The sequence below is a fragment of the Hakea prostrata genome, chromosome 4 (assembly GCF_041222555.1).
Source record: "Hakea prostrata isolate BN-2017 chromosome 4, UWA_Hpros_2, whole genome shotgun sequence".
Lineage (NCBI taxonomy): Eukaryota > Viridiplantae > Streptophyta > Magnoliopsida > Proteales > Proteaceae > Hakea > Hakea prostrata.
In genome coordinates this window covers 44182470-44202036 of record NC_142603.1, presented here as the reverse complement: position 1 = coordinate 44202036, position 19567 = coordinate 44182470, and the positions used below count along the sequence as shown (strand labels likewise).

Below are 19567 nucleotides of genomic sequence, written 5' to 3'. Positions count from 1 at the left end.
GTTAGCATTCGAAATCAAAGAGTTGTTTAAGATCGAACATCATGCCATTCAAAATCAAAAGAGTTGTTTAAGATCGAAACACATGCCATTCGAAATCAAAAGAGTTGTTTAAGATCGAAACATCATGCCCTTGAACCTCGCGTCAAAGCTCGCCACTTGAAGTTTTCTTAACCCTTGAGCCATGGAATCACATCTTTCTTATCATCGGAGTTTGATTTGTCTTCTCCGACACGTCTTATCTTGAGCCATGGAATCACATCTTTCTTATCGTCGGACGTTTGGTTTGTCTTCTTATCGTCTTTCGCCATGACGGTGTTTAAGGTCATGATACTTCTTTATAGTTCCGTGGCTTCGAAGACGAAGAGAGTGTTTCGGTTCTGTATTTCCATAGCCACGAGTCCCGACTATTGGTTCCATGACGATTAATGGCACATGCCAACAACAGCTTCTCCCAAATCCCCAATGATTGCTTCACAACATCTTCGACTTTAGCCATGGTTTCTCATATCGGCTCCATCAACCTTTCGCAATTCGTAGATAATTTTTTTTTCAAAACTAGGGTTTTTTCCCTTTTTATTTCTCTTCGGATTTCTCGTCACTTAATGAAAATTTACTTTTTTCAAATTCTTGAATCTTGTTTCCACTTACCTGAGTTTTCCAAAGTAGCCCCGTGAAGCAAGAGAGTTTAAGCTAGGGATTCAAAGTTAAATGAGTTGAATGAAGAAACATTCAAGTGTTTGATGTTCTTAGAGTTGTTGTGGTGTTTAGCTACAGTTCTAAAGAATGGGATTTTGAGAATCACAAATGAATATTAACTTCTTTCTTTTTTTTTTTATTTTTATTTCCTATGTTTTTTGTTTAAATTAAAAAAAAAAGGGTAAATTTGTCATGAAAGTGATAATTTGTCCTTAAATTGACTTTTTCTATAGTACAGGGGAGGTAGATGCAAAGTTTCAGTTTTTTTGGACTAAAAATGACATAGACACAGCGAAAAGCGGCCCCACTTGTTTGGTTGGCAATTATATCCTCAAAAGTCCTAAAATCCCAAAACCAACGAATTTTCAAGCCTCTAAAGTTAAATCCGCTCTCACATTTACGCCGAAGACCATTGTGCATCAAAATCTTGACCTAAATTTGGTTGAAAATTCAGAAGGAACGCATGGCACTCATTGAGAGCTGGCTGCTAGATGCCCCCTCAATTGGGTGCTACAAAGGATTTGAACCAAACAAATTGGGGTTTTCAAAATCATACACATGAATACAAGATAGCAATAAAGTCAAATCATGTGATCCTCCCCTTTCCCCTTGGGACAAAGAAAATAAAATCTCCTCCACTTTTCCCTCGAAGATATGATGTTGATATCTTTCTATTTTTGATACTGCAAATGTCTATTTAATAATTCCGCTAGTGTCTGTTGTCAATCTCAAGTAAGATTTTAGTTGCGGCAATGGTTGCTGCCAGCAACTAGCCACTATGATCATGCCACATGCGCAGATACGAATCAAACGGCTGTGAATGAAAGGGTGGGGTGATTTAAGTGTAAATATCATTTTTTATTTCACAAAATCTCACCTAATCTTTTGAAATTTACATAAAACTCCCTAATGTTCACTCGAGTCAAATGAACTAGATTTTAGGGCTTTTCGATTTCTCCCGCTTTCTTCTTCCTTTCCTTTCATACTCCTAAATCAAGTTAAAGATCCTTAATAGTGACAGGAAATTAACCATTGAAGCAATGCTAGGGTAACAAGAGATCCCTGAAAGTGATGAGAATGGTAATGTAATGACTCTCAAGAATATAGAAATTAAGGTTTTTGTCGATTTCTAATCAAACTTGAATTAGGGCTTCTTCGGGGAGAAGAAAGAAGCCGAAGCACGAGGATCAAGCTACAAGAGAGATGAAGAGTAGGAGACGGTGGAAACACTAACCATGACATGACTGGTGTGAATGAAGTAGAATTTTTGTAAGAGTATAATGCCTCTAGAGTCCACGGTGATCTTAAGGTCCTTGATCTCTGCAAATGCGAGAGGAAAGAGGAAGAGAGACAAGAAATGAGCTCATTCATTCTCTAGCATTCCATTCTACCCTTGGCCTTAACATGGAGAATTGATTCATGAGGAATAGGGATTAGAATCGGTAGAGTTAGGGATGTTGTGTTTTAATTTGAAAACTATTAAACTCTTGAATGTGAGAGTAAAAAATTATATTTACAAAATTAGCCCTAGTATTTGATTTCACACTTTCTAATTCCTTTCCGAAAACGTGGCAAAATCTGGGCCATCGGCTGCAAGCTGCAGGGCTGCAGCAAATAAAAATCCATCTCAAGTCTAGGTAAAGGGGAAAGCTGATGCATCAAGTAAGTGAATCCTTTTACATGGATTCTATACAACTGTATATGATAAATGCTATATTATCTATTGAACAGAGGGATTCTCTACTTGAACGTCCATTTAAATCCACTAGACATAGTCCAATTTTTGCGGAACACATTTGTCATAACTATCATCTTATTGAAGTGGTTTAAAATATGTGGCAATCAATCAAATATATTAAAAGACAAATGGTGATCAATAGGGGTTGGTCCAAGTGGTAAGCAGCTTGGTCCGCTTAAGCAAGGTTCCGGTATCGAAATTTTGTGGATGTAAAAATCCTCGCTCGGAGACTCACCCACCACAGCCAGGTGTGCAACCCGGGTCGAACACCGGATTAGTCAGGGCAAAGCCTTGGAAACTGGGGTTGGCAAACCAAAAAAAAAACAAATGGTGAGTCTGAAAAAGATTACATACTATTAACTCAATGCCGAATTCATTAAGCTGGGGAAAAAGAAAAGGAGCAGAAAGACAATTTTAGATATTGACTTCGAACAGTAACCACATTATTCTGAATTTCATTCCGTTCTACCAATTTAACATGTAAAAATATAAATACAAATATGTTCATTACCAATATAAATCTTTCATGGACCATCAAATATATTGAAGATCCTAATTGTTAAAGCTAATCATTCCTCTCACAACTACTCCAAAGCCCAAAAGGTCTTCTTATTAGATGATGATATGGACAAATAACTAAGATCCACTCCTCTTTCAATCATTCATCAGCAACTGCATTCTACCATTAGGGAATTGATTAATTATTAGCCAACATATATATATTTGATGAAATATTTCATTTTCCTAGGAAAAAAAAAACAAAAGGGTTAGGGGGATTCCAAAGCTTATGATCGAGTAGAATGGGGCCTAATCCTTAGTGTTTTTCGCTTTTTAGGATTTGGATCTCACATGAGTCCTTCACTAACTCTATCTTCACAACTACTTCATTTTTTATTAAACTAAATGGTTCATCCTTTGACTTTTTCTACCCCTTAATGGGTCTAAGCCAAAGGTGCCCTTCAGCCCGCACTCAGCACTTATTTCTAGGTGTTCTAGAAGTTTTATCTTGAATCTTTTATGTCAATAGGGACCTCAATACTTTCAAAGGAATTGAAAATTTGCTCGCGAAACCACACACTTTTTCATTGCAGATGAATTTTTTTTTTTTTGCCGAGCTTCTAAATATGATTTACAGACAATCAAGGCAGCTCTAAATTTATTTAATATCAATTACTCTAAAAAGTGGAATCCTTTTTTTAAAGTGAGCTAATCTTCCATCTTCTTTGCTGCCCCTTTGTCTTTGATAATTGGGTTCCTGTAAATGGAAGTATCAAGTAAGTAATTGGGTACTTACTTATTTACCCTCACTCTTGTGTCAAGGATTTGCAACTCTTAGTTGATAAGGTGGCCTCACACCCAAGAACATTATTTCGCGGAATTTCGCCGATTTTTGGTAGTTTCGCTGACAAGCGAAACAAAAACCTGATCGAAACGAATTCTTTAAATATCGCCGGAAAATCGTCGATTTTCCAATTTTCCGGCGAATTAGTTAAAATCGCAACGAAAATGGTGAAGGAGAAGAAGAAGAAAGAAAGAAAGAGAAAGAAAAGAGAAGCAGCTAACCGCCACTGCTGGAAGAGGAAGAAACAGAAAATAAACCCCGCAAAATTTCTCACGTGTGAGACCGGATTTCAGATTCCTGGAGACAACCACCTTGGTTTTGAATAGCATTGGCGAGAGTTCCACCGGAGATATATTCCATGAAGAGATTGTAAACCTTCCGACCATTCTCATGAGTTACATCGCAACCAAGGTAACCAACAATGCGAGGAGAGTTGATCAAAGACAGAACACTCTGTTCTCTTTGCAGGAACTCAGACTTGGCGAGCTCTGCAGATTTCACGGTGAAAATCTCACCGGTGAGCTGGAAGGAGGTAGTAGCAGTGGCGAAAGAAAGAGAGACAGAGAAAGAAACAAAGGTAGTAGCAGCGGCGACATCACTGGATCGTTGAAGGAGAAGAAGAAGAAGAAAGAAAGAGAGAGAGAAAGAAATCGAAGACTACTGAAAAACCGACAAGGCTGCAACTGGCTTGCTGCTACGGTGTCTGCGAAATCTCGGTTAAAAGGTGGAAAGTGAGGCTAAGACTGATTTAATAAGAATTTGTCTACCTACAAATGACAAAGTGTTTGATTTTGATGTGTGGTTAGATGTGAGCAAGGAACGAAATCTCGCTGGGTTCGCCAGCCAATGTTTGCAATAAAATGGATGACATTATGTTTAGATTTTGGTCCACATCAATAGAAAATCCCAAAAAATTCATCCAAATCCAAAAATCTATATTTTTCACACACGGTCTCCAAGGTGCGCTAGGAATCTGCCCCTCCAAACTCCATAACTAGGCCCCTATTGGTCAAACAATTTAGCTCAAAACACTTCCCACCCATAAGACGTTTTAATACCATATTATTCTGGATAAGGGAATTCAATTTACAACTTCTCCCCAGCTATCGATTTAAACCTCAAACCAATAATAGGATTCATATGTGACCGCTTCCAATACAGTTACCCTGATTGGAGTTTGCTTGTTGATAGCAAAGCTGGAGCTTAACACCAGGCAATCTGTTTCCACCACAAGAATTTTGAGACCAAACTGCAAAGCCTGCCATGAACTCACTTTCAGGTCCAAAGCCCCACATAGAGGACCAGAACCGTTTCTAACTCCACTTGATATGCTGGATCTAGGAGACTATGATAATCACATCTAATTGCATCCAAGCTGAATCACTGTTTGATCAGATGAGCGTTTTGTGAACCCCAAAAAATGTGCCAAGGCCACAAACCATACCCATGATTTTGCGAGCAAAGTTTTGTGCCCTGTTGTAAGGCCAAGGCAGCACATCTCTGCAAACGTATAGCATCAATGGGGATTTACAATCACCAAATACGTTGGATTTAGTTTGGAAACCCAATAGTAATGTGCAACAATTGTGAAATTCAATAATAAGGTCATGATAATCTAGGTTATGGTAACAAATCCTCTAAATTAGGGCAATGGGTTTGAAGCATTAAGAGACTGATTTTCCACATCCAGGGCCTAAAGAAAGATTTCCAAAAGTTCAGCTACCACGGCTACAAGTAGATCTCTCTGCTTAACAAAATCAGTCTCTTGACCCAAGCACCTGCCATCTTTCACAAAGCAAAAGCACCACACACTAGTCTCAAATGACTTGGCAGATAAACCTGCAAACCAAAGCACTGGATCAGCAGCCAATACAAGCCATTAAGGTTCAAAAATATTTAAGCTGTACAGGGATGCTTGGTGACCACTCATTCCAAGATAGGTTTTCACCACGGCTAGGAGGCAGAATATCCAGAGCTTTTAGCCAATAGAAAATTGTAGAAAGTATGATATAACAGGAGTTACCTTTGAATTTTTGAACAGTTCATTTTATTTTTTTAAGTTAGAACACAGTAACAAGTGATAACCAAAACAAACATGAACCAGTGAAAAAGCCTTAGATTAGAGCCAAGACAGCAGCAAATCCTAATGAAGCAAGCACCAAATGAAATCTTATTTCTTCTGTTAATCAAAACCACCAAACATTCTCAGTTGGTTGATGCCTTACCAATAAAATGCACGACAGAATTATAGCCAATGCCAATAAACATCCTGATGGTATTGATAGAATCTGCAATCCTTGATGACCATGCCATATAAAAAAACTGTTACAAGAAACTTCAAATCCGTTAGCCCTGAAGAGAATTATAAGCAGAGGAAATAAGGTTTTGATTTTTAAAAGACCAAGAGCAATAGAGCATCATCTATCTGAACTTGTGATAAGTCTCACAGAAAATGATGGGAAGAGGGTTGGCCTTGGACAGGGACAGAGCTGATAAGGAAAATAAAGTAAAACCGAAAAGAAAAAGTACCTCCAAAGAAAGAAGATGAGAGCATGGAAGAAGAGACATGTATCAAGGCAGACTATATACAACAACTCTCAGTTTTCATGCTTGTAATCAAAACCATGATCATATAGCTTGAAAAAAGAACCAAAAACAAAATAGTCATTCATCAAATGAAACACAGTCAAGTTTATTCAAACCGAAAATCATGAATCACATGCATTGGAATCAAGTGCCCTTTGGATTTATCTTAGGTACCTCAGCTCAGAAAAATTTAGATTACAGATTTTGATGGTTCAGAAATATGAAATTTAAAGCTTGAAAAGAGTTCAAATAGCCTCTATAATTTGTCAAACGCATATTCAAGATGTACAATTTAACCTTTTGCTAAAAGAAAAGCGAAGAATCAGGCCTTCAGCGAGCAATTTTGGCAGTGGAATATATTTCTTTCGTGGTGTTCTTGCTTCCCTAGTAGTGTCCTTGCTCTGTAACTGAGTAATTTGCAAACAAATCACAATGTATTTTTCATGAAAATTCAAGCTGAAAAAATGAAAATTTCGACCAACAACATTTTGAATATTTATCAAGACATAATTTAAATGGAGTCACAAGTGAGAACAAAATGTTTTCAACCGTACCCTGCTCCATCATTGTTGAAGCCACCCACCAAAGAGAAGGTAATTTTGTTCTTATTTGCTACTACCAACCTTGACTTTATCAGCATACCGAAAGGCAGAAGCTGGAACAGAGAACTACACACAATCAATCCATGTAGCATCTAACGCTAACGTTACCCCAAGATCTACTTACTTAGGATCTCAAATCTGGAAACAGTGTATCAAAGAACATAATTTGCAATGAATGAAATACAAATCCATAATTACTTACTTGTGCAGTCACTTCATTAATCTGTTGGTAAAGTGAAGAGCCGATTACAATTGGAAATGTAGAAATTAATATTTTTCATCTCTACAGCATTAACTGAATCCCGTGATTGTATATGCCATACTATTCAAAGCCTCTGCAATTTTCTTGCGCCTCTTACCTCATCCAGTTTCTTCGAACAAGTCTTACTTCATTTGGTTTCTTTATTCTGCAACTCTTCATCTTTTTCTTTCTTTTATCATTTCTTCAATTCAGCAACTTGATACTCCAACTTCATGTTATGATGCATTTTTGTTAGATAAAGTTCTCTGAGCTTACTCCAACTCCAAGTGCTTTGTCATTTCTTATTTCTCCAAGCAATTGAGTCAATACCTACATGAACATTAAGGAAGTCTCCTTATGTCATTTTAGTCCATAATCTCAAACTGATTTTTTCTCTCCCTTTTTGGCGAACAATTAGCAAACACACTTTATTAATCATCGAAAACCAGAAGAAACAGAGAAAACAAAGAGAGTATATGCCTTTGAGCAACAAATCTAAATTTTATCAAACCGTACTATGAAGATAAATCCTATGATGTTTGTGTAGCACACATACAGGTTTCAAATATTGGCACACATTCGATTTGAGAAATAGATATAAATTCACTGCAAGTCTCTAACTAGACGGTTTCGGGAACATTCATAAATAAGTAATGTACGACATGAAATAAACAATAGTATAGAAAAATAGAGGGTCATGACCACATAATATGCATGAATTAATTAGTTGAGAAATGCTCTACAAATTAACCTGCTTGAGTTTTTCCTACCAGAAGATGCTTTAACATATTAAAAGGGACTGTATTAAGGATATCTTCTTATTTTCTTCATTCTTTTTCTTCAAGACTCTTTGTCAAATCTCTTACCTCACTCTGCAGCTCCAAATATTCTACAGAAAGGCAACAAATTTTCTACTTGAGGCCCCATTTAATTCCTGCCAAACACCCTTGTCTTGAATAGCTCTTATTGAAGTGGTTTAAATTTTAAAATATGTGTCTATCAGTCAATATTACAAACAGAAAGTGAGTCTGGAAAAGATTACATATTATAGAACTAAGTTTTCAATTCCTTAACCTGTAAAATGAAAGATAGAAACAATCTTAAGAGATATCAGCTTAGATTGGTTACTATAGGATTCTGGACATCATTCCATATTCCTTTACTAATTTAACATGTAAAGATATTGATATGGAGAGATTATGATCAGACCGGGTTCATACCTGGTCCGACCCTCGACCCCGGTCGAGACGGAGAGATCCGACTCGCTCCCGAGCGAACTGGATCCGGAAGATGGCTTGCTGAAGAAGAAAGCTTATTCGGCTGCAAGCGTGCCCTAATTCTACTTATGGATTAGGGTAATCACCCTAATGATGGCAGATTCGAATTGACGGCTGCGGATAATCATTATCGAAGGGATAATCATCGCATAACCTAAAGGTTATCTCAGGAGTCCTCTACTAGCCCAAACTAGTAGAAGTCTATTGCTCAACGGATCTAACTGATAAGATCCAACGACTACCCGAAGAAGGCTCAAGTGCATCCAATGAAGGAGATTCGAAGGTACACTCTATATAAACCTCACTACCATACAAGGTGAGGGGATCGAAAAAAGAATACTATCTGAGACTCAGGTTCAGATACATACTGATAGACCTAAACTATCAGCGATCTACTATCTAGATCACCCTTCCCAGTTCTTCATTCCTTAAGCTCTGCGCTTCTAGCAGAGCCGTTTGTGATTAAGTTCATCAACTGACTTAGCCTTCGGAGGTGGACTCCCGACCCCACCCGACCCCAGCGGTCGGGCCACATCTGACGCTTTCGTTTTGCAGGACATCACGAGGAGATCTAAGGGCTGAGCAGATTTTGGACGCATCAGATATAAAAACAGATTCGTTCATTACCAATGTCGATCTCTTTTGGATCATTAACTACAACGGAGGGAGAATCCTAAATGTCAAAGCTAATTAACCCTTCATGACCACACCAAGGCCCAAAAGGGTGTACCAAGGATGATATGCTAAATCTGAAATGAATTTTTGGTGTTGATAGGGGCAGGAAGCACAAATGAAAAAAGACGCACTTATGCTTCAGTCCTTCATCAGCAAATAGGTTCCAGCATGAGAGAAGCACATACACAAAAAGTGGGGTAGATAAGCACATACATAGGCAAAAACTGTCTAAAGATTTATCATACATGTTAATTGCTAAACTTGGAAACTTGATGAACTCCAACAGAATAATAACAATAATGATGCATGAAGATTGGGAATTAATGCGTTGGAACTTGAGATTTAAAGAACTAAAGAATATTGGTCATTAAATTTCAGAACCATGATCACGTAGGAACATAAGGATACCATGCCTATTGCCATGGTTAATTTGATAGGAAAAGCTTTAAGGAGTGGTGCATTTGTCATAGTAGAAAAGCTCTGGCTGCATTCTCACTAAATGACTTTTTCTCCTATTAAAGTCATTCTGCAATGGAATGTAAACTAATTGCTCTATAGAGCAGCAGTGGAAGGGGATCAGAAATCACTTGAAATCATAACACCATAAACGGAAAGCATGTGTTACTGCAATAGAATTAGTCACTCAAGGACCAAAACCTTCACAGAAGACCAAAGGCTAAAGGAAAGAAAGAAAGAAAGAAACAAAAAGGTTTTGTAATTAGAAGGAGCAAAAAAAATAGCAATGACATTCAAATCTAAAGTTACTATGTACTACTTTTCCACAATGATTCTTCACATGCAGAAGAAATCATTTGGGTTTTAGCACCAATTCTTAGAAATGAAAAAGAAAAATAAAATCTATGGGATCCGCAGATCAACCAGGGCTAGTTAATTGAAATGCAATACAGTCGGTTTCACTTGAGGCACAGGTAGAAGTACCTCAAATAAACTTTTCAAGACAAAGCCAATTATAACTTTGAGACCCAGTCACTCAAGAGTTTCGTTATATCAATATCAGTTAGGCCAGGTAGGAAACACAATTTAGTTCCCACAATTTCTTTTACTTTGTGAGATTTGTAACTTTTCCAAGGATACCCCACCCCAACATCCAATACTTCCAAAGATTCCACTTGATTATTACCGTCTTGAATCTCAGTTAGCTTCTTGCAGTGCGTAGCTTTTAGGCTCCATAAGTATTCCATATTTGACAGACTGGGTAACATTCCAAGGACTCACAACCAGTTATGTCCAACTCCTCCAAGGATTCCAATGTGCCAACACCCTGAATCGCTAAGATTCTGCACTTTCTAATCTCTAGATATTGTAATCTTTTAAGGTCATACAAATCTAGTGCTATTCTTAAGGTCCCACATCCAAAATGTTGAAACACATCAAGAATTCCAATCTGTGAACTCCATGAATCTCGGTGAGAATCTCACAACCTTCAAAATGTAACCCATACGACTTTTTTCAAGTCGACAGATCCAGTAATCTTTTTAAAGACTCACGTCCACTTATATGCAATCACAATAAGTAATCCAACCATTGGGTAGTTAGGTTCAAAAGAGACGTATGTGTCTCACTTGTTGCTTCTCGATGTGAATTATGCCATAAGGAGGGAGAGGATTCTTCTCATGTTTTTGTGTTGTACCTTAACATTCAAAAATTTTGGAGGGATGTTTTTATTTCTATCTGGGTGTCTTAGAAATTTTGATGAGCTTTGTGGAAATCAATGAATACAAAGTCCCCTCCGCATAGTGTTTGGCCTCGTTTTTTTTTTTTTTTTTTTTTTTTTTTTTTTTGAGAAAAAAAAGCCGCCGGGGGGGGGGGAGGGGAGAGTGGGGTATAAAATAAGGAGGGGGGGTTTTTTTTTAAAGGGGGCCCCCCCCCTGTCGTGTCTGTGCCCCTATCGCATGGGCTGGTGGTGCATCAAGATAATATAAGGAGGCCTGAAGAGCTTCCTAATGGTCCAAACCTTGCCAGGGTTAAAAGGTAATCCGAAAAATGCAAGTTCAGGTGGTGTAGTTAGATGAAAATCTTTTTCATTGGTTTGCGAACTGGCTGTCAAGAAGAAGTTGAAGCTGTGATGAGCAGTTTTCACATGATGAAGGAGCTCGACTGTTAGAATTGAAAAAAGATGTCTTGGGCTTGCCTAGGTTCCGGTTTTCTACCTAGGTATTTTGTGTTTGTTTTGTGGCTGCTGATGGCAGTGTTTGTTCATTCCGTGTAACATATTTTTTTCTCTTTTAATACAATTTATCTTTTACATAAAAAGACAATAACAATTTGTCAACACCGACAATCTCATTCAAATTCTAGCATTTCTTTTTTAATACTTAGATTACTCAAATTTTTAAGGATAAATAGATCGGGTAATCATTTTGAAAAGGTTAAGCCGTACATGGATGCTTGGTGACCAGTCATTCCAAGATGGTTTCAACCAAGAAACGATAGTCGCACCGCACCCAGCCCGAGCGGGGCCCATAGGTTGTTGTTTCGGCATGGCGATTTTCAGGCGAGTTGCATACGATTCGCCTGGCCGCCGATAGGAGGCACATTCCTCCATGGTTCAACCAAGACTAGGAGGTAGAATATGCAGAGCTTTTAGCCAATAGAAAACTGCAGAAAGTATAGTAGCAAGAGTAAACTTTGACTGATTAAACAAGTCTTTTATTTCTTGAGTCCCAGATATTGTAATAGTCAAAGCAGACATGAACCAGTTCAAAAGCTTAGATCAGAGCCAAGAAAGTAGCAGAATTGTAAAGACATGAAGCAAGGAACATAAGAAACCTTATTTATTATATTAAATTAAAGCACCAAACAATATGGGTGCGACATGAACACCTACTTGTTCTCGATCTTGCTCGGTTGATGGCTTCCCAATAAAATGCATGGTAGGATAATAGCCAATGCCAATTGACATCCTGATGGTATTGATGGAACTTGTGATTCTTGTGACCATGCCATAGCAGAAAACTGTTACAAGAAACTTCAGTTCTGTTAGCCCTGATAATCATTATAAGTAGAGGAAATAAGATTTTATTAAAAAAAAAAAAAAACCAAGTGCCATGGAACATTGACTCTCTTAACTTACAATAAGTCTCAGAAAAAGGGATGCAAAAAGGGTTGGCTTTAGAGAGGGATAGGGCTTTTTGATAAGGAAAACAAAGTGGAGGAAACAATATAAAGCGCTTGCAAAGAAAGAAGAGGAAAGCATGGAGAGGAGCCATATATCAAGGTTGGCTATTCACAACAACTCTGATTTTTCATGGTGTGATAAAAATGGCCATGAGTTGGTGATAAACAGTTGAAACCATGATTATCCTGCTATAAAGAATAGTTTCCCCTTACAAAGGCCAAAGTTACTCTCAGTCTGATTCCTACCTTTTCACTTACTAAATCTTTCATGTGTCAACTTTGTTGATATTCATGAACTTCTTCAGAATCAATGCCTTTGTAGAGGGATTGCCCAAAATTTCAGCTAAGGCTCTCCATGGTCTTGCAACTCAATCCAACCTTGTTATTCTCACAAAAGGCAACTTCTCAAGTTTGGCCCACCTAAAAACTGCAAAATTGATCATTAAATGGAACCTAGTCAAGTTTTTGCAAACCATAAATCATAAATCATAGGTTATCTTTGGTACCTTAGGACAATTAGTGTTACAAATTTTGACAGCTTAGATATAGGAAACCGAAAGCTTGAATAGAGTATTAGTCTCTATAATTCATCAAAATCATATCCAAGATGTATAATTTCATCTGGAAACTTTTTGGATAACTATCAAGATACAATTTATAGAGAATCAAATTGAAAACAAAATGTTGTTCAACCGTACTTTGATCTATCATCCGTTTGAACCCATGCTCAAATGAGAATGCCTTTCTATTCTTATTTGCTACTACCAACCCGACACTTATCAGCATACTAAAATGTAGAAACTGGACCAAAGGCCTACATATCAATCAAAGCAATAAAGATGTAAGTCAATATAAGAAAAGAAATATAGCTTTGAACACTAGTGTTACCTCAAGTCCTACCTCTTAAAGTCTGAAATCTGGAACCAAATTGTATCGAAGAAACATAGCTTAAAACAAATGACATACAAAACAATAATTGCTCTATTTGAAGAGGGAGGAATGAAGACACAAAGCAAATCTAGGGTAATTGTGGAACTGCACCAATGGGAAATTTTGAAAATACAGATTCCTGTAAAATAAGGCAGATGAGTACAATACAACTTGTGCATCATTTCAAAATGAAGCGTCGATCACAATTAGTTATACAAAAAATTGCAATAAATAATCATAGAGACGCATAAATTAATATTATTCATCATTACAAAATTAATTGAATCTAGTGAACTATTAATCTAGTCATGAGTAGTGTACATTTTTAAAATTATGATTGGATACCTCACTGTTAAAAGCCCCTGCAGTTTTCTTCCAACTGTTGCGTCATCTTTTTCTTTCTTTTTGTCATTTTTGCCTTCAATTCGGCCACTTGAGACTCCAACTTCAGGTTATGGTGCACTTTCTGTCATTTCTTATTTCTCCACGCAGTTGATTCAACACCTACATGAATGGTAAGGAGTTTCCATATGTCATTTGAGTCCATAATCTGATTTCCTTTTAGCCATGTATAGTTGACTATAAAGAATAAAAGATCATGTAAACAATTATATGGACAATGAAACAACACCACCTTCTGTCATTGGAAGGTTGAGATAAAAATGATAAAAATCAAAATATTCATTTAAAGATGCTTAAGACTCTTATGCTAAATGTACAAAAATTACATGCATGATAGACATCAAGATGCAGTTTCTGACTATTCATAATCAAGTCACGTACAACTTGCATATAAACAACAATAGAGAAATTTCAGGAGCCATGAGCAGAATATGCAAAGTTGCATTAACATATAAATGAAATGAGAAATGCTCTATAAATTAACCTGCTAGATCTTTTCCTAGCACAATTAAGTTGCATTAACATATTTAAAAGGGATTGTATTGAAGAGAACCTTTTTACATAGTAAGACGCTGGATCTTTTCCGAGCACAAGCTGCCCCCTCCAAATCACTTCCACAAAACGGCAACAGCTTCCGGTGGATGAGTCGGAAAAGAAAATTCTGAATTCCTTGAGCCAAAAAACGGTGATGAAAAAAAAAAAATTACATAAAAATAAAAAAGACGAACCGAAAAAAAAAAAAAAGAAAAGCGGCAAAACTGAAGAGAATTATCGTCTTAGAACTAATTCTCAAAAATGGAAATGAAAAAGAAAAAGAAATCTATGGTATTTGCAACTTGATTTGGTTATTCAATTTAAATGCAAAAAATTCAGATTCAGTTGAAAAAAAGCAGAAATACCTGGAATAAATTTGTCTCATGATGAAGGCAGTTGTAACTTTGAGCATCCACCGTCAATCAAGAGTTTTATACGATCAATATAATCCAGGTGGACGCAGCGCACACCATTTAGTTCCTCCAATTTGTCTGACTTTACACAACAATCTGGTAATTTTTCCAAGGAAATACACCCTCTAACATCCAAATGCATCAAAGATTCAAGTGGATTATTGCCTGCTTGAATCTCAATCAACTTCTTGCAGTCCTTGGCTATCAGCCACCCTAAAATTTTCAACTTAGAAAGATCAGGTGATACTTCCAAGGACTCACAGCCAGTTATGTTCAAATTCCACAGGGATTTCAATGTCTGATCAACACCCTGAATCTGAATCTCGGTAAGATTCTTACAGCCTTCAATTGTTAAAAATTCCAAACTTGTCAAATTTGACAGATCGGGAAATATTTCCAAGGAGTCACACCCAGTTATGTTCAAATAACTCAACGATTTCGATGTGTGATTAACACCCTGAATTTGAATCTAAGATTCTTACAGCCTTCAATTATTAAATAGGTCAAATTTGACAGATTCGGTAATATTTCCAAGGAGTCACACCCAATTATCGTCAACTTCGACAAGGATCCCAATGTGTCAACTCCCTGAATTTTGGTAAGATTCTTACAGCCTTCAATAGTTAAATTGGTCAAATTTGTCAAATTTGACAGATTGGGTAATATTTCCAAGGAGTCACACCCAATTATCGTCAAATTCAACAAGGATCCCAATGTGTCACCACTCTGAATCTCGGTAAGATTCTTACAGCCTTCAATCTCCAAATAGGGCACCCTTTTAAAGTTTGACAGATCGGGTAATATTTCCAAAGAGTCACACCTAGTTATCTTCAAACACCACAACCATTCCAATCCATCAACACCATGAATCTGGGTAAGATTACAGCCATCAATACTTAATTCTCCCAATCTTTTCAAATTTGAAAGATCCGGTAAGCTTCCTAAGGACTCACAACCACTTATACGCAACCACAATAAGGACTCCAATTCGCCAACACCGAGAATCTCATTTAGATTGTCGCAGCCTTCAATAGAAAGATCTCTCAACTCTTTAAAGATAGAGAGATCGGATAATCTTTGCAAGTACCTGAATCCACTAATCTTGAATTCCTCTAAGAATTTACAGCCACTGATATTCAATTCCTTAATCTCATCTAAGTTCTTGTTGTTACCTTTAATCCGTAAATGCTTCAAATTCTTGAAGTTGGACAAGTTTGCAGGTAGTCTTTCCAAGGATTCACAGCAACTGATATCTAGTTTCTCCAAGTTGTCCAACCCATTGATGCCAGGAATCTCCATTAGACTCTTGCACTTTGTAATGCATAGATGAGTTAACTTGTTTGGGAGACCATCCGGTAATCTTCGAATGGCATCACACCCTTCTATTGTCAAGCTTCGCAAGGACCCCAATCTATCAAGGCCTGGAATTTCGGTTAATTTACCCATATTTTCAATTTCTAATTCCCTCAACTTGTATGCATTGGAAAGATGATCAGGTAATCTTTCCATCGAGTAGCAACAATTGGCAATCGTTAACCATTGTAATGATTCGCAGGTCCCAAGGCACCCCCCAATCTCTAATATTTGCGGACATTCCCTGATTTCAAGAATCCTCAGCCTTTTCGAGTCTTGCAAGTCTGGTAGTTTTGTTAAACGATTTGCAATCCGCAAATCCAACACCTCCAGAGAGTCCATTCCCTCCAGGTCTTCAAAATTGGAGATGAAATCATTATTGCTTACTGTCAAAGTCCTTAGATACTTCGAGCCCCTCAGATTTGGTAATTTTCGCAATGAACAACAGTTTTTAATGGTGAACTCCTCCAGGGAGTCCAATTTCTCGTCACAGCCTTCAATTTCTTCTAGACGGGAACAAAAAGACAGTTTTAATGTCTTTAAATTTGTCAAGCCTGTTAATGTACTTGATACTTTTACCACTACGTAGCACGCACTCACTATTAGACTAGTCAAACTTGAGGGAAGACCAGAGATATTTTGAACTGAATCGCAGTCAGACAACTTCAGGCTGGTGAGACTTGAGGGAAAACATGAGATGCTTTTCAAACTTGGGCCTGACGCTCTTAAAGAAAGGCTTTGGAGAGCAGTCAATTGAGAAATTTCAACTGAGACGTCCACTACTGCACTCTCCTCCTTATACCATAAATTGAGTTGTTGGAGATTAGTCAACTTACTAATTTGAGCCGGTAGACTCCTTAGCTCGTAGCACCCCTCCATGTCTAATATGACCAAGTTTGTGAGAAGACAAATGGATGCATCAATCTCATTCAATTTGCCACACCGACTAAACCACAATACCTCCAGATTTTGATTTGCAGAAAGAACAGGAGTTCTAGATAGTTGATGACAATATGACAAATCTAGAACTTTCAAATTTTTGGCCATCTGCAAAATAAAAAATATACATTAACTTCTATAAATAACTTAAAAAGCTAAGACCTATTTTTTCAATATAAACAAACTAAATAAAAAATAGGAGTTTCTGATAGACCTTGATGTAGCTCCAACCCATCCAATCGGTCGTGATACCACTATCAGATAGATCGAGAACCACCAAATTACGTGGACAGAAATTAGTTTGGATGCATTGGTTGGGACATCCTTTCCAACTAAGCCACCTCAATTCTGAAAAAGAATGTCTGAAGTTCCAAGAGAACTTTGCATAATCAATTCGAAGTAACCTTAAACGCGTCATTCCGGCAAATCCTTCACTATTCAAACCTTCATTCTCCGAAATACTTCTAAAATCAACGCTGAGTCTTGTAACATTATTTGTTCCCTGCACAAAAAGAAAAAAAAAAGCATCAACTTACTTAATTAAATGACCATATGAGATTTTTATTAAATCAAGAAAAATCCATCAAAGACATAATTCACAAGGTCGTCATGGAAAAGTTTTATTAAATTCAATAACCACCTCTTGTCTGTCCAATACATTCCAAACATCCTCCTGAAACCATATCCGTGTACGCTTCCCTGGCTCATCAGCATTTTCTTGGTAAACAACATACCTTCCCATATCTCGAAGCAAATCATGCATTCCTAACACGCCTTCTTCACTAATCGTAATCAAAGACTTTTGACGAAGAAAACTAAGCCCTTGTTGAGCAGAAAAACCACAACCTTTCCATATGTAACAAACAACATTCTTATACATGCCAATGAAAAAACAGGCAATGTCAAGAAACATTTGTTTCTCTTCTTGACTTAATCCGTCGAAACTTATTTTCAATCTTTCAAGGACATCATCATGTGGAACTTTCCGCAACTTCTCTAGCATTTCTTGCCACACGGAGTGGTTTTCCTCTAAATATAAAGATGAACCTATAACTTGAAGTGCCAAGGGAATTCCTCGAGTAGTTTCTACCATATCTCTTGACATATCCAAAAATTCATATGGAGGTAGGTGTCTTTTGAATGCATGATGGCTAAAAAGTTGAAGAGAATCTTTTAAATTCATTGGTAGTGGCTTATAAATTTCATCTGATTTCCAAAAGTTTAAAACACGCTCATTTCTGGTTGTGATAATGATTTTGCTTCCCATGCCAAACCATTCCTTGTCCCCAGCAAGATATTTTACTTGATCTTCATGATCGACATCATCTAGTACAATAAGGACCTTTTTGGAACATAACCTTTCTTGGATCACTTTGGTCCCGGCATGCACATTAGTAATATCTCGGCCTTCATCCTTCAAGGTATCCCATAAAAGTTGTTTTTGCAAAAGAACAAGTCCATTATATTGTTGAGCAGCTTCTCGAATGTTTGCAATAAAGCTACACCTTGTAAAGTGATTAGAGACTTCGTTATAGACAATCCTAGCGGTTGTTGTTTTTCCAATGCCTCCAAGGCCTTGGATCCCGATAACTTTTTTGTTGTCAGATTCAATGTCTAACAACATCAACATCTCTTTTAAGCGAGATTGGGCTCCAACAAGATTATCATCTTCACTAAAGGGTCTCTTTTTCAATTTAGCATAAACTGTGTGAACAACTTCTTGTACCTTCTCTGCTTCAGATCTGCATAAGTCAATTATATATACAAAAAGTAAGAAAGAATACAGTATAGGTAAGAAAATGATATTATGTAAGTCTTCCTATGCATTTGTACGTTATTTCTTCATTTAAGTTTTTTGTATTTATCCTAGTTAAAAAACTTTTTGCAATAAATTTCTAATTTCATGCCTTCATGGTCACTAACAACCATTACCGCTCTCCAATTTGAAATCATTTGGCATTTTTCAGTTCTATCGCATATGAGATTAATTAATTTAACCATGTAAATTAGACAAATTTTGGTAGGTAACTCATCAATCTCAATTTCAATCTCATATAGCTAATAATAATGTATATCAGTAAACTACATCTTTATTATAGATTTTGTAAATAAATATAGATGCATCTTTATGGACTGATTAACTGCATGATTTGTAGCAATTATTGTACATTACTTATCATTCCAGAATTTTAAAAACATAATGAATGTTACCATATAGACTGATTAGTTGCTTCCTAACAGTGGTTGTATCAGACTCAGACTAGATCAAAAAATGATTTTCACAAACCATGTAGCAGTCTAAATCAAGAACCAGGATCGAGCATGGCTCATGCTAATTAAATCTGATAACTTTTATCAGAAATTTCAGAAGTTATCAGAAAAATCATTTTGATTTATTTTCTCAATATTCCATTAAAATATATTTTATTTATATATGATAGTTAATGCAAATTGGTCACATGAATGGAAATCATATTGTCTAGGTTCGTTTAATTGGCGACTAAGCATGATTTTGTAGAACATTAGTTACACTTTAAGTAAAAAAGGAAGAACTCTTGGACTTATGATTTCTCATCGACATGCCACCCTTTCATTCCGCCAATCTCCTTCATAGCTTTCTTCCACTTTTCTATGTCAGATGCCATATCCCTTGTTTTTTTTTAAAACTTCCCTCCCTTTCCCCCTCTTTTGGTTTTGTTTC

General features: G+C 36.9%; 1 protein-coding gene and 1 long non-coding RNA gene across 3 annotated transcripts; both read right to left on the bottom strand.

The window, feature by feature from the left end:
* Window positions 1–4975: 4975 nt before the first annotated feature.
* LOC149019033 (uncharacterized) lies at window positions 4976–12188 on the bottom strand. Of its 2 annotated transcripts, XR_016173201.1 has the most exons (6): window positions 12006–12188; window positions 7167–7535; window positions 6917–7017; window positions 6660–6769; window positions 6002–6098; window positions 4976–5615 (listed from the first exon to the last, which is right to left on the bottom strand). It is a non-coding gene; the product is annotated as an uncharacterized LOC149019033 (long non-coding RNA). The 2 variants fall into 2 exon arrangements; XR_016173200.1 differs by having other exon boundaries at window positions 6660–7017.
* Window positions 12189–14542: 2354 nt separating this feature from the next.
* On the bottom strand, window positions 14543–18611 carry LOC149019032 (protein SUPPRESSOR OF npr1-1, CONSTITUTIVE 1-like). The gene is made up of 4 exons (XM_089154042.1): window positions 17507–18611; window positions 17081–17368; window positions 15057–16974; window positions 14543–14916 (listed from the first exon to the last, which is right to left on the bottom strand). The coding sequence occupies exons 1-4, from the start codon at window positions 18494–18496 to the stop codon at window positions 14543–14545; spliced, it is 3570 nt and encodes a 1189-aa protein (XP_089010168.1). The 5' UTR covers window positions 18497–18611.
* Between the last annotated feature and the right edge of the window lie 956 nt (window positions 18612–19567).

Excerpts from the sequence above, each read along its gene's own strand:
- LOC149019032 (XM_089154042.1), bottom strand. The coding sequence starts at position 18,496 with ATGTTGATGTTGTTAGACATTGAATCTGACAACAAAAAAGTTATCGGG. Across the intron at positions 17,369-17,506 it reads ATGTATTGGACAGACAAGAG|GGAACAAATAATGTTACAAG; the intron begins GTGGTTATTGAA and ends CTTTTTGTGCAG. Across the intron at positions 14,917-15,056 it reads CTATTTAATAATTGAAGGCT|GCTGTAAGAATCTTACCGAG; the intron begins GTAAGAATCTTA and ends TAACAATTGAAG.